At 44.3% G+C, this 15,447-nt stretch overlaps 1 protein-coding gene across 2 annotated transcripts in view; it reads right to left on the reverse strand.

Moving 5' to 3' along the window:
• The window catches only part of RILP (Rab interacting lysosomal protein), a 67,152-nt gene that overhangs the window by 21,173 nt on the left and 30,532 nt on the right, over window positions 1-15,447 (reverse strand). For both annotated transcript variants that reach the window (XM_077294464.1, XM_077294463.1), the window contains exons 2-3: window positions 10,190-10,313; window positions 4,878-4,999 (exon numbers count right to left, since the gene is read on the reverse strand). In XM_077294464.1, the coding sequence (XP_077150579.1) occupies window positions 4,878-4,999; window positions 10,190-10,313 (246 nt within the window). The remainder of the gene's footprint in view (window positions 1-4,877; window positions 5,000-10,189; window positions 10,314-15,447) is intronic.

Genomic DNA, 15,447 nt, shown 5'->3' on the forward strand with positions numbered 1-15,447 from the left:
TAAGCACTGTCTAATCTTTACTTGTAAAAGAATTGCTGCAATCTTATCAGAGTTTTCTCTTTTACTTTTGTAAGATCTAGATTGTGTATTAAATAGGACCTATTAAATAGCAGTAATGATTGAACTGGAGCTTTTACAAATTGTTACCCACTGCAGAAAAAAAAAAGTATAATTAAAAAACAAATTTAGCTAAGCATTTTTATGGTGCAAATAGGCGGCATGCCAGTGCACTTATGAGTTTCCACAATACTGAGACTTAGCTGTCACCTATGTCAGCCCCATAGAAACCCTGACAGTATAGATTAAAACGCACAACACTTTACTAGATATTGGGAGATATTAAAGGAGCATTGTTCTAGAATAGTATATGGCCCCTTTTCCAGTCCAACAGATCATTATAAGCCATAATTTCACCTGCTTTGGAGGTAGAAGGACCCCTATATGGCTGCACCAATGGCATGTGTCTCTGGTAAAAATGTTTCCCAATTTATCACCGCAGGACCGTGGTGACCTATTGACACTGATCGCTGGTGACACTGATGGGCTTACCGAAGGAGCCCCCTCGGTGTGGAAAACCACTTTGTAATGCCTAAAGGCATCAGAGTTTTAATTTTAGCTCCTGGGAGTAACACACAGGCACGCTGGGTCTTACAGCATTACACAAGCCTCTTGTAGCAATTCCAAATCAGATTTAAAAAAAAAAAAAAAAAAAAAAAATATCGATTTTACAATTCAGAGAACCCCTTTATAGGGAACTGTCAGCTGCTTCATGCTCAAACCTCAGGCACTAGGAATCAGACACCGGCTCTTCCATTACAAACATCTACATTTTACTCTGAAACACTGCGGCATTTCAGAGAAAACCATACTAAAAGTGCTGCTAGGGGACAATGCGACTAGTCCAAGAGGTGTTCTCCCCTCCTGCTCAGCCAGACTGATCGGTACCTCGCTATGTGTGTGCATATAGGTAAATACCAGTCAGTCTGGCTGAGCGGGCACGAACAGGCCAGCAGGGGTCACACCTCTTGGACTAGTCGCCTTGTCCCCAGCCGTGTAATAGAGTGCAGGGTTGAGTATGTCACCAAGGAACAGACAGACCAACTGTTGAGGGGAATTTATTAACAGGAGTAAGATTCTCCACGCAGGGAGTAAACAGGGGGTTAATTGATTTACCTCTAACAGTAAACAGTTAAGCGAAAACAAAAGGGTTAACGAGTGTTCTTGTAACTTATCAGTCCAGGGAGGGCCTGACTGTAGGGTCCTAATTCCAGCGTGGGTACAGTCACCAGCAGAGTCCGCTTTCATGTACTCACAAGATGAAGTCTTTAGCTTTTACAGCACAGCCAGGAATCAGGGGCTCCGCACTGTTAAGTCTCTCACCAAGAATCACAGTCTCTGTACTGATACTGCGGGACCAGGGGATAGAAGTCTCTTCTCTGTTTCCTGGGAACTGGAAACTCCGGGGTTAAGACTTTTCTCCCAGTGTACCTGCAAGCAGGAAATCGCACAGCCTCTTTGCTGCGAGTCTCTGTACACCAGGCTGACAGTCTCTCTCTCTGCAGCAAGAATACACACACACTGAGCAGTTTCCTTAGTCACACTCAGGAGTCCTGGCTTGTCAGTGCGGTCACCGGGGCTGCGCGCTCAGGTCACTGTAAGGGGATACGTAGTCTCTGATTATGGAGCCTTCCAAGTCCCCACTCTCACTCCAGCCTTAGTGCCCTCACGGGGAGCACTCTGTCATGGGGAGCGCGGCGCTGCAGCCTGCTTTCTCCCTGGCACGCTGTCCCCTCTGTGTCGCGCGCTCTGCTCTCCCGCACTTTTCTCACCACGCCCCCCTTTCTTCCTCTCTCCCCCTGCAGTCACATGGTCCCTTCTGTCCAGGGCAGAAAGTCCTTCCCCCGACAACCCAGCTGTCTGACTAAGTGGTTCCAGGTAAGGAGCAGGGAAAGCAACCTCCTTACAGCCGCACTTTTAATGTTTTTCTCTGAAACGCTATGTGTTTGGAATGCAGATGCCGGTCTCTGATTCCCGCGGCCTGCGGTTTGGACTGCATGCGCCTGCTGAAAAATAACTACTTAAAGGGATCCGGTCATAAGAATATGTAGACGTAGTCTGTCTTGTCTACTCAGCAATGGGTTTTTTTTCTTCAAATTATTTTTATTAATTTTATAGTGTAGGGTTACAATTCACACATGAGAAAATATACATAGAAATAGTGTATGTAACAAGAAAAATGGGAGAAAAAGGGAAGGGAGAAACAGAATGCAGATAGGACGGACATAGGAAAAGAGAGATATAGAGATAGATAGGTAACATGTTCTCTCCTCCACAAACCACAAACAAAAAAGTAAGAACAATGGTCAATGAATAGATCAAGTAAAGGTACCTTCAAACTAAACGATATCGCTAGCGATCCATGACGTTGCAGCGTCCTGGCTAGCGATATCGTTGTGTTTGACAGGCAGCAGCGATCAGGATCCCGCTGTGATATCGCTGGTCGTTTAGCAAAGTTCAGAACTTTATTTGGTCGTCAGATCGCCGTGTATCGTTGTGTTTGACAGCAAAAGCAACGATGCCAGCGATGTTTTACAATGGTAACCAGGGTAAATATCGGGTTACTAAGCGCAGAACCACGCTTAGTAACCCGATGTTTACCCTGGTTACCATCGTAAAAGTAAAAAAAACAAACAGTACATACTCACCTTCTGATGTCTGTCACACGTCCCTCGCCGTCCGCTTCCTGCACTGACTGAGCGCCGGCCGTAAAGTAAAAGCACAGCACAGCGGTGACGTCACCGCTCTGCTGTTAGGGCCGGCACTCAGTCAGTGCAGGGAAGCGGATGCCGGGGGACGCGAATGTGAGTATGTACTGTTTGTTATTTTACATTTTACACTGGTAACCAGGGTAAACATCGGGTTACTAAGCGCGGCCCTGCGCTTAGCAACCCGATGTTTACCCTGGTTACCCGGGGACTTCGGCATCGTTGGTCGCTGGAGAGCGGTCTGTGTGACAGCTCTCCAGAGACCACACAGCGACGCTGCAGCGATCGGCATCGTTGTCTGTATCGCTGCAGCGTCGCTTAGTGTGAAGGTACCTTAAGTGTCTTGGCCACAGCCAGACAGATGCGGAAGGGATTCATGAGTTAGGTTAATCGTGCCATATCATCCTTAACCTTGGAAAAGAAGATTGGCAGAAAGAATTTTGTGTGCATTTCTGAAATAGTGAACTGCATTCTGGGAAATGTCTGCAGTGTGTGACGTATAGGAGAGTGGAATCTGCACAGGTGAGATGATATTTCCCGTTTGTAATGTTTATCTCCTTCCAGCAATGAACGTAACTTGGATGTAATCCAGTCCACCTCACTGTCTCCAGCTATACAGAGTTGTGTTGCTTTTTGCGATCTGGTAATGTGACTTGCATTTCTGCCTTTGAAAGTAGATCAACACAAAGATTTATGTAAATTCCCTTTTTATCAAAGGGAATTTTTCATTGTGGCTTTCCTATCAGAAGACAAGACCTTGTGTCTGCCGCTCTACAGAATACATATAGAAGGGGCAAACTCTCTGTCTGGTTGATATGGTGAGTATCTTCACAGTTGGAGATTGTAGCCTTTTTCTAAACTATAGCCACTGATGCTAGGGATACACGCTGACAGATATTTAAAGAGATTGTCCACTGCTCAGACAGCCCCTTCTAAATCTGTCTGTATCCCCAAGTAAAATAATAACACTCATACTCACCTCTGGTGTCACCACCGTTCCAGCGCTGGCTCTCCTGAGGAATCGTGTGACATTGTTTTGTCACATGACCCCTGTAGCCAAACAGCGCTGGCTTTACTTTCCCCTCCTATGAACGAATCACATACAACCCCTCGTCAATCTCATGGATGTACCGTAATTCGTCTGTAGGATTGGAAAGTGAAGCCAGCGCAGATTAACACAGAGATTGTGTGACATAATGTCATGCAATCTCCGGGACAGCCAGTGCTGACATCGCTGGAACAGCTCGGGCATCAGAGTGGAGTAGAGGTGTTATTTTTCTAAGTGGAAAAAAAGGCTGGGGGACACTTGGTCGTACACACGTCACAATAATATTGTGGGATTACTTCAACCCTAACGCAATCATTGATATTCCCTTTACAAAAAATATGTTGAGACCATCGCAAAGAATCCAACTTCGAGTAGAGGACAACCCCATTAATCCAAGTTGGATTCTTTGCGATGGTCCCCCAGCCTAGGATGCACAGACATTTTGGAGTTGATGTCATATTATGTAAAGATCATGAAACACTAAGTCATTTCAATGATCCTGTAATGACTTAGGTATCCTAATCCCGAGGTAATCTTTACAGATCAACTCTGCACATGAGGGCTAATACCTTAGAAGTAGCTCACTGGCACTGTATGCTCTAGCTTAGTCTATGATCTACAATAACACTCAGATTCTTCTCCATTAATGATTTATCAGCTTTACCCCGTCCTCAACATGTATGGCACGTCTAAAGCCGGCCATAGATATTACATAACCGTCAGATGAACGATCATTTGAATGACAGCTCTGTCCCCCAACTCCGCCATACACAGGAACGCTTGGCTGAGCAGTCGTGTGATCTCTAATGGGCTTTTTGCCACTGCAATTAACCCGACCCTAAATGTCACAGCGCGCTATGATTTGCATAAGTATACACTATGACAAACGTGTGCTTATTAGAAAGCAATGTGCAGGATGACTGGTGTCACTGATTCACCGCGTGGGAAGATCAATACAAAGCTAATTGAAAATAATTAGACATGGCGTTGGCTCTCCCGTAATGAAGCACACCCACAAAATGGTCAATAATGGGAAGATGAAAGAACTGTTTTCTGGCTCTTACCGCTTCGCTGTCCTTGTTCTTCTGCTGGATCTCATGTGTCAAGGATCGGATTTCGTCCCTCTGTCTGTCAACAACTACCTTTAACTTCAGCATCAGATCTCGCTCTTCCCTTGCTGCACATTCTTAATAATAAAAATAATTTTTATTTATATAGCGCCAACATATTCCGCAGCACTTTACAATTAAGCGGGGACATGTACAGACAATAAATTCAATACAAGTTAAGACAATTTAAACAGTGACATTAGGAGTGAGGTCCCTGCTAGCAAGCTTACAATCTGCAAGGGAATGGGGGGAACACAATAGGTGAAAAGTGCTCGTTATTTCAGGTCTGGCAATTATAATAAATAAGGATTTTCATACAAAGCTGCATGATCCGGTCATCAGCCCGTGTGTTTAAGTGCAATAGTCAAGTATAAAGTGCAGTTATCATGTGCACGGAGGGTGTGGAGACAGATGAATAGTAGGGTGCAGATTCAGAGTAATATTTGGAAGGAGGGAACAGGGCAAAGTTAGGCCATGTTCACACTTTGCGGGTTTTACCGCGGATCCGCAGCGTTTCTGCAGCTACGGGTCCACAGCAGTTTCCATTGCGTCTACATTTACATGTAAACCCTATGGAAACCGCAATCCGCTGTGCACATGCTGCGGAAAAAAACGCGCAGAAACGCAGCAGTTTACATTCTGCAGCATGTCACTTCTTTGTGCAGAATCGCTGCGATTCTGCACACATAGGAATGCATTGATCCGCTAACTTCCCGCATGGGGCTATGCCCACGATGCGGGAAGTAAGCGGATCATGTGCAGATGGTACCCGGGGTGGAGGAGAGGAGACTCTCCTCCTCCAGGCCCTGGGAACCATATTTGTGTAAAAAAAAAGAAATAAAATAAAAAAATAATGATATACTCACCTCTCAGCGCTGCACACGGCCGTCCGGTCGCAGGGTTGCTGTGCGAGCAGGACCTGCGGTGACATCGCGGTCACATGACCGTGACGTCGCAGTCACATGACCGTGACGTCACGAAGGTCCTTCTCGCACAGCATCTTTGGAACCGGACCGCCGCGTGCAGCGCCGAGGAGATCGGGACGTCAGAGGGTGAGTATAACCATTTTTTAAAATTATTTTTAACATTACTATTGATGCTGCATATTGCTGCATATGCAGCATCAATAGTAGGAGTAAACCCGCAGCGGAAACCGCAAAACAAACCGCGATAAATCTGCAGGGATAACCGCAGCGGTTTTGCCCTGCAGATTTATCAAATCCGCTGCGGGAGAACCCGCAGAGGACCCCGCAAAGTGTGCACATAGCCTTAGTTTACTGAGTAGTTGATGTGGTAGGCTTGTTTGAAGAGATGGGTTTTCAAAGCGCGCTTGAATAGGTCGAGGCTAGGTATCAGCCTGATCTTCTGGGGAAGTGCATTCCAGAGAGCTGGCGCAGCACGAGAGAAGTCTTGGAGACGGAGGTGTGAGGTTCGGATTACGGGGGATGTTAGTCTTAGGTCATTTGTAGAACGGAGGGCACGTGTAGGGCGATAGACAGAGATGAGAGAGGAGATATAAGGAGGTGCAGAACTGTGGAGAGCTTTGTGGGCGAGAGAGATAATAATAATAATAATCTTTATTTATATAGCGCCAACATATTCCGTAGCGTTTTACAGTTTAACAGCTTCAAACACAACAGTCATAAGTAACAATGTTAACAATACAATAATTAAAGCAACACAAGACGACCCTGCTCGTGAGAGCTTACAATCTACAATGAGGTGGGGGAGATACAAAGTACAGGTGTGTATTTACAATGATGTATTTACAATGATGGTCCGGCCATCTTCAGGGATTGGGGGATAGATGGAAGTAGTGAATGGGCTACATTCAAACAAAATAACTGATTAGGGAACATGATAGGCCGCTCTGAACAAATGTGTTTTGAGGGAGCGCCTAAAACTATGCAAATTGTGGATGGTCCTAATTTCTTGGGGTAGAGCATTCCAGAGGATTGGCGCAGCACGGAAGAAGTCTTGGAGTCGGGAGTGGGAGGTACGGATTAGTGCAGAGGTTAGTCGAAAGTCATTTGCAGAGCGCAGAGGTCGGTTAGGCCGATAGACAGAAATGAGGGAGGAGATGTAAGGGGGTGCCGCACTGTGAAGAGCTTTGTGGGTGAGAACAAGTACTTTGAATTGTATCCTGTAATGAATGGGCAGCCAGTGTAATGACTGGCGAAGAGCGGACGCGCTTGAGTAACGATTAGCTAGATAGACGACCCTGGCTGCTGCATTAAGGATAGACTGGAGAGGGGAAAGTCGAGTGAGGGGGAGGCCAATTAATAGAGAGTTGCAGTAGTCCAGGCGGGAGTGGATCAGGGCGACAGTGAGGGTTTTTGTTGTTTCTATAGTGAGAAAAGGGCGGATTATAGAGATGTTCTTTAGGTGTAAGCGGCATGAGCGGGCAAGAGATTGTATATGGGATGTGAAGGAGAGATCGGAGTCAAACATAATGTTATTATGGTGCCACCCACGGAGAGGGAAACATCAGGTTTAGGGAGGTTAGTAGATGGTGGGAGCAGAAGAAGTTCAGTTTTGGAGAGGTTGAATTTCAGATAGAGAGCGGACATGATGTTGGAGACTGCGGACAGACAGTCAGTGGTGTTCTGTAGTACAGCAGGAGTAAGGCCAGGGGATGACGTGTATAGCTGTGTGTCGTCGGCATAAAGATGGTACTGAAACTCAAATCTGCTGATGGTCTGTCCAATTGGGGCCGTGTAGAGGGAGAATAGAAGGGGGCCAAGGACTGAGCCCTGAGGTACCCCAACAGTGAGAGGAAGAGGAGATGAAGTGGAGCCAGAGAACAGAACTCCGAAGGAGTGGTCAGAAAGATAGGAGGAGAACCAGGAGAGAGCAGTGTCCTTAATGCCAAGTGACTGGAGCCTAGAGAGTAGGAGAGGGTGGTCAACAGTGTCGAAAGCTGCAGAAAGGTAGAGAAGAATGAGCAGAGTGTGGTCACCGTTACATTTTGCTGTCAGAAGGTCATTGGTCACTTTGACGAGTGCAGTTTCTGTCGAGTGTAGGGGGCGGAAGCCGGACTGTGAAGGGTCTAGGAGGGAGTGAATGGAGAGGTAACGGGTAAGGCGGGAGTAGACTAGGCGCTCCAAGAGTTTAGAGATGAAGGGGAGATTGGAGACCGGTCTGTAGTTGTTTCGGCTGGATGGGTCGAGGGTGGGTTTCTTTAGTAACGGAGTAATGATTGAGTGTTTGAAGGAGGACGGGAAAATGCCTGAGGAGAGTGAGAGATTAAAGATTGTAGTTAGGTGAGTAGTGACGACTGGAGAGAGAGACTGGAGGAGATGTGAGGGAATGGGGTCGGTAGTGCATGTAGTCGGACGAGAAGAAGAGAGGAGCCTGGAGACGACTTCTTCTGTGATGGGATCAAATGCAGAGAGTGAGCCAGGGGAGATGCAGGGAGGGATGGGAGTCACTGAACTTGGTGATTGGGAGCGGATTTCCTGACGGATATTGTCTATTTTCTCTATAAAGTGGGAGGCCAGGTCATCAGCACAAATGTCTGTGATAGAGGCTAGAGCTTTTGGCCTGAGGAGGGAGTGAAAGGTGTCAAAAAGTTTCTTGGGGTTGTTGGATAGTGAGGAGATCAGAGTGGTGAAGTAGGTCTGTTTATACTGGACTCTGTAGCGAATGGGTAGTCAGTGTAATGACTGGCACAAGATGGAGGCATCGGTGAAGCGGCTGGACAGAAATATGACCCTGGCTGCAGCATTCAAGATGGACTGGAGAGGAGAAAGTTTGGTAAGAGGGACACCGATCAGAAGAGAGTTGCAGTAGTCCAGACGAGAATGAATAAGAGCGACAGTAAGAGTCGTAGCAGTTTCAAAGGTGAGAAAAGGTCGGATTCTGGAGATGTTTTTAAGATGCAGGTGACAAGAGCGAGTGAGTGATCGGATATAGGGAGTAAAGTAAAGTTCGGTGTCGAATATGACCCCAAGACAGCGGGCATGCTGCTTGGGAGTTATGGTTGAACCCTCCAGGGTAATTTCAATGTCAGGTAGAGTGAGGTTAGTAGAGGGGAGAAACACAATATGTTCCGTTTTGGAGAGGTTTAGTTTCAGATAGAGGGAGGACATGATGTTAGAGACAGCAGACAGACAATCCTTAGTATTTTGAATTAGGGTAGGGGTGAGGTCAGGGGAAGAAGAGTATATCTGCTGATTGTTTGTCCAATAGGGGCCGTGTATAGGAGAAGAGGAGGGGGCCTAGGACTGAGCCCTGCGAAACCCCGATAGTAAGGGGATGAGGAGAGGAACAGGAGCTGGCAAAAGATACAGTGAAGGAGCGGTCAGAGAGGTAGGAGGAGAACCAGGAGAGGGCCGTGTCCTTGAGGCCTATAGAGCGGAGCATAGTGAGGAGGAGCTGGTGATCCACCGTGTCAAATGCAGAAGAGATCCAGGAGAATCAGCAGGGAGCAATGACCTTTGGATTTAGCTGTTATTAAATCATTAGAGACTTTAGTGAGGGCAGTTTCAGTGGAGTGTAAAGAGTGGAAACCAGATTGTAAGGGGTCGAGAAGAGTTATCCGAGAGACAGCGGATTAGACGGGAGTGGACAAAGCGTTCCAGGAGTTTAGAGATGAAAGAAAGGTTAGAGACAGGTCTGTAGTTAGCAGTGCTTCTGGTCCAGGGATAGCTTTTTAAGTAAAGGGGTTATGTTGTAAGGAAACACACACTATTATTCAATCTACACAAAATATCTAATATTTATAGACCAAAAAAAAATTAAAAAAATGTGCAGATGCATACAGATCCTAGTTGTGAATGCCGGTCAGATATGTATGGTGAAGGTATAAATGTGGTCACAAGTGCACTAGCTACATATGCTCCTATCACTATTATAGATGCACTGGCGATTCTGAAAGAGGAGCAGGAAACATGCTGCAGCGTCCATATGTGCTGCCCCTTGGTCCCCTAGTAGATCACCAATCTCAGGTTTAACATAAAGGATATTACGTAGTGATAAAGTTTGACCTTAAAAGGGAACCTGTCACCAGGTATGACCATATGAGATGCGACCACCATCTTTCAGGCCTGATATACAGCATTTTGTCTGCCAATCTTTCCCCTTATTCTGATCCACAATTATCACCATGTGCCTATGCATTGCTCCCTCTATTTTCATGAATTGGATTACACATTGTGACATATCTCTATTGGCATCAACCTTTGTCATTTTCAAATAAACCAACTACATCGTAAATGGGGGTTATTGTAGAATGGGCAATATCGGAGTTAATAATCTGCTCTCACCTCCCTGGGACTTTGTCTCGGTCAGTTGTCCCAATAATTTCTGGTTCTCTTCGGTAAGCAGGGAAAGCTGGTTTTGGAGGTCATGTTCTTTTCTTTGAGCTTCAAGAAGTTTTTGCTCCAGATCCTGTGTAAAAATACACAGGAACAAAATCAAAAGTTTATAGATTAAGTCTCATCATTTATTCTCAGTACACGGCAGATATCCATCCACATATACTGCACATTCTACAGCAAAGATGGCAATGTGTAAGCACATGCAAATGCTGAAACCATTATTAAAACCACTGCCTAGTGAAGCGTTTAACAATATTAATTATGACATCTATTGAGGGCAAGGACATATTATGCAGCAAGTGATATTAGGCAGGCTAATATCCTGTATAAATATATATTATATATATATATATATATATATATATATATATATATATATATATATATATATATATATATATATATATATATATATATATATATATATATATATATACACACATACACTAGATGGTGGCCCGATTCTAACGCATCGGGTATTCTAGAATATGCATGTCCACGTAGTATATTGCACAGCCCGCGTAGTATATTGCCCAGCCGCGTAGAATATTGCCCAGCCGCGTAGAATATTGCCCAGCCGCGTAGAATATTGCCCAGCCGCGTAGAATATTGCCCAGCCACGTAGTATATTGCCCAGCCACGTAGTATATTGCCCAGCCGCGTAGTATATTGCCCAGCCACGTAGTATATTGCCCAGCGACGTAGTATACAGCACAGAGCCACGTAGTATATTGCACAGCTACGTAGTATACAGCACAGAGCCACGTAGTATATTGGCCAGCTACATAGTATATTGCCCAGCCACGTATGTCACAGGTTAAAAAATAAACATATACTCACCTTCCGAGGGCCCCTTGTAGTTCTGTCGCCTGTGTGCGGTGCAGGCTGCAGTTTCCGATCCCAGGGTGTGATGACGTCGCGGTCACATGACCGTGACATCATGGAAGGTCCTTCTCGCATACCACCGGAACCTGCCGCTTGCATGGAGCGGTCACCGGAGCATAGCGAGGAGCGGGAAAGGCGGCGGAAGGTGAGTATATAATGATTTCTTATTTTTTTTATTTTTTTTTAACATTAGATCTTTTTACTATTGACGCTGCATAGGCAGCATCAATAGTAAAAACTTGGTCACACAGGGTTAATAGCGGCAGTAACGGAGTGAGTTACCCACGGCATAACGCGGTCCGTTACCGCTGGCATTAACCCTGTGTGAGCGGTGACTGCGGGGAGTATGGAGCGGGCGCCGGGCACTGACTGCAGGGGAGTAGGGAGGGACTAATCGGACTGTGGCCGTCGCTGATTGGTCGTGACAGCCATGACAGGCAGCTGGCGAGACCAATCAGCGACTTGGATTCCATGACAGACAGAGGCCGCGACCAATGAATATCCGTGACAGACAGACAGACGGAAGTGACCCTTAGACAATTATATAGTAGAGAGATGTGTGTGTGTGTGTGTGTGTGTGTGTGTGTGTGTGTGTGTGTGTGTGTGTGTGTGTGTGTATGTGTGTGTATATATATATTTTATTTATTTATTTATTTATATATTTCTGAATCTAAATGCAAGATTTTATCGAATGAAATAAGGTGAATCAAGTGAAAGTTACATAGAAGTTATGGAACAGTATCTCCATAACAGAATGCACAATTCAATGCTGGGTACATGCTGCTCTGTGAATAAACCAGGATCCACAATTCTTCTAGGTACATTTGCACATAGTTTTTGAAGGAACTCAGCAGGGAGTTTGTTCCTAAAATCTTGGAGAACCAACGATCTTCTGAGGATGTAGGTAAGCGCAAATATTTCCATCTCTTCTTGTAAGTCCACACACACTCGATAAGATCTGGGATATGAGGAGCCATATCATCACTTCCAGAACTTCTTGTTCTTCATTATACTGATTCTAAACCTAATCTGCAGCAGGACAACAAACCCAAACAAACACACAGCCAACCAGATGCCTCCCTGATGGCATTGCATGATGGATTAGAATCTGCCTGTATTTCTTAGCAACGTTGAGGATCGTGGAAGCAGTGGTCAGCCAAGGAAACTTACCACAAAAGATGAAAGATACATCAACTGGAAATCACAAGATGTCCGGCAGTGCCATCAGCTCAGAACTGGCAGCAAAGAGTGGGACCCAGCTGGATCCATCTACTGTTCACAGAAGTCTGGCCAGAAGTGGCCTTCATGGAAACTTTGTGGCAAAAAAAACCAAACACTCTCAACATGGAAACAAGGTCAAGCAACTCAACTATGCACAAAATCATAAGAGCTAAACTGCAGAAAAATGTTAGCTGGTGCTTTGGACTGACGAGTAAAAACTTGCCGAAGGTCTGGAAAGTGTTACAAAAATAAGTGTCTATGTGCAACAGTAAAGCATGGTGGAGGGTACTTGTAAGTGTTATGCTGAATTTCAGCAAATGGATTTGGTCAGGATTAGTGGTGTGCTCAATGTTGAGAAATACAATAAGATACTTATCCATCATACAATGCCATCAGGGAGGTGTGAGATTGTTCATCAGCGGAACACATTTGGAGCCAATGACCCCAAACATACAGTCAAAGTCCTTTAACACAATCTTCAGCGTAAAGAAGAAAAAGGAGTCCTGGAAGTGATGATATGGCCCCTATAGAGCCCTGAAGTCAACATTATCGAGTATTTCTTGGACTACATGGAGAGAAAAATTAATGATTTGCACAAGCCTCCATCGTCAGAAGATCTGTTGTTAGTTCTCCAAGAGGTTTGGAACAACCTCCCTGCCGATTTTCTTCAAAAACTGTGTGCAAGTCACACCAAATATTGAGGCGATTTAGATTTCTCTTTTATTCATTCATTTTGCACTTTGCGAAATAATAAAAGTAAAACTAGTAACACTACTAATTTTTTTAAAGCATTCTTAATTTTGTAGCATACTGGGTACATAAATATATTTTATGTATATGTTTCTATGTATCTAATGATGAGGAAGAATGATTGTCTGAATGATCTTTGCTCATGTAAAAGGCCCTTAACAAATATTGAACTTTCATGCTGCCACAATATATATTTGATCACTTGACATCAAATGAAGAAAAAGGAAAGTGAAACTGTGATAAAGGAACAAGAAAAATAAAGAACAGTAAAATGTGACGATTGTGTACACTGTGGCATACGAGGGGGACACTCAATATTTCCAACCAGACGCCCATTAGTACGGTCAAAGATAGAAGCACAATTATGACAAATATTGCAAGCAGCTACTTGTGAGATTTGCTTTACAGTGGAAAGCCAGACAGAAATATTTTTATATATTTTATAAGAACTAGAAAGTAGAATTAACATGTCCAGGTTTATAACAGGCAGCACATAGAATGCATCCATGTGCTGTGCATTCACAGCGATTAATCAATGCAAAGTGGACCAAACTCGATCATGGCTACACTTTCTGGAAAAAAATAAAATAAGTGTGTGTGCGTGTATATATATATATACACATATATACATATATACATACATACATACATATATATACACACATATATACACACATATATATATATATTATATATATATATATATATATATATACATACATACATACATACACACACACACACACGTACGTGTGTGTGTGTGTGTGTGTGTGTGTGTGTGTGTGTGTGTGTGTGTGTGTGTGTGTGTGTGTGTATATGTATATATATATATATATATATATATATATATATATATATATATATATATATATATATATATATATATATATATATATATATATATTACACACATACATACACACACACATATACACACACTTCGTTAAAAGTATTGATGGCACATGTACAATAAAAACGATTGAGTGAACGGGGCCTTATAAAAGAAAGCTTAGAATTTTCATCTCCAGATTATTAGGGTATGTGACCATTCAGAATTTATAGCAGAAAAATCTGCTGCAAATACTAATGTGTTTGCAGGAAAGAAAAAAACACTGCAAAAACTTCACACTTTAGCAAATTTTTTACTTGCTCCCCTCCTTTATTGAAAAAGGTGAATAATGCTGCAAAAACTGAATTGACATGGTGCAGATCTGAAACTGCTTCAAATCTACAAGGAAAAAAAAAAAAAACAGGCAATGTGTGCGCGAGACTTCAGGAATCTGATTCACTTTGCTGGCACTAGGAAATGCTTCAGTTTTTGTGACAAAAAAAAAAAAAAGGGATTTTTGTGTACTCACTGTAAAATCCTTTTCTCCGAGCCATTCATTAGGGGACACAGACCGTGGGTGTATGCTGCTGCCACTAGGAGGCTAACACTACGTGACACAAAGAAAGTTAGCTCCTCCCCTGCAGTATACACCCTCCTGCTGGCTCTCAGCTAACCAGTTCGGTGCAAAAGCAGTAGGAGATCAATAACAACATATGAGCGTATAGCATGTCACATTATATATGAGAGTATAGAATGTCAAATTATAAAACAAGCACAAGCTAATAAAAGGGTGGGAGCCGTGTCCCCCCAATGAATGGCTCGGAGAAAAGGATTTTACGGTGAGTACACAAAAATCCCTATTTCTCCTTCGCCTCATTGGGGGGACACAGACCATGGAACGTCCCAAAGCCGTCCCTGGGTGGGGACCACATCAGATCAGGCCCTGTGTAACCGCTACTTACAAGTGCGCCACCGCGGCCTGCAGGGTCCGCCTGCCCTATTCACATCTGTGGAAGTCTGGGAATTATAGTGCTTTAAGAATGCATGCGGACTAGACGAACCCACAAGCTTGCAGGCGTGCTTCGCCGTCGCCTGGTGCCTAGAACCCAAGAAACCTCGATAGACAGGGAGATAGGCTGACATCTTACTCGGAAGGACTCCTGGATGGTGTAACGAATCCACCAGGCTAACATGGCCGATGAAACGGCCAAACCCTTCCTGTATCCGCCAGGAAGGCTTCTTACCGTCAGGAAGTCCAAATAAAATGTCCAACCTTCGGAAGGACACCGACCTCGAGACGTACCTACTCAGAGCACTTCATCCAGAATATGGGGAACCCATGCCATTTTGGGGACTGGTGCAGAAAGAGATGAGGGAAGAACTATGCCCACATAACAGTGGGAATACAATACCACCTTGGTAACAAGGGACAGGTATAGCCTGAGAACAACCTTGCCTTGAATGCAATAAAGGGAAAAAAAAATCCAAAAGAACAGCGCAGCTAGCTTCGAAGAGCCGT

This window comes from Ranitomeya variabilis, chromosome 3, assembly GCF_051348905.1.
Source record: "Ranitomeya variabilis isolate aRanVar5 chromosome 3, aRanVar5.hap1, whole genome shotgun sequence".
Classification (NCBI taxonomy): domain Eukaryota; kingdom Metazoa; phylum Chordata; class Amphibia; order Anura; family Dendrobatidae; genus Ranitomeya; species Ranitomeya variabilis.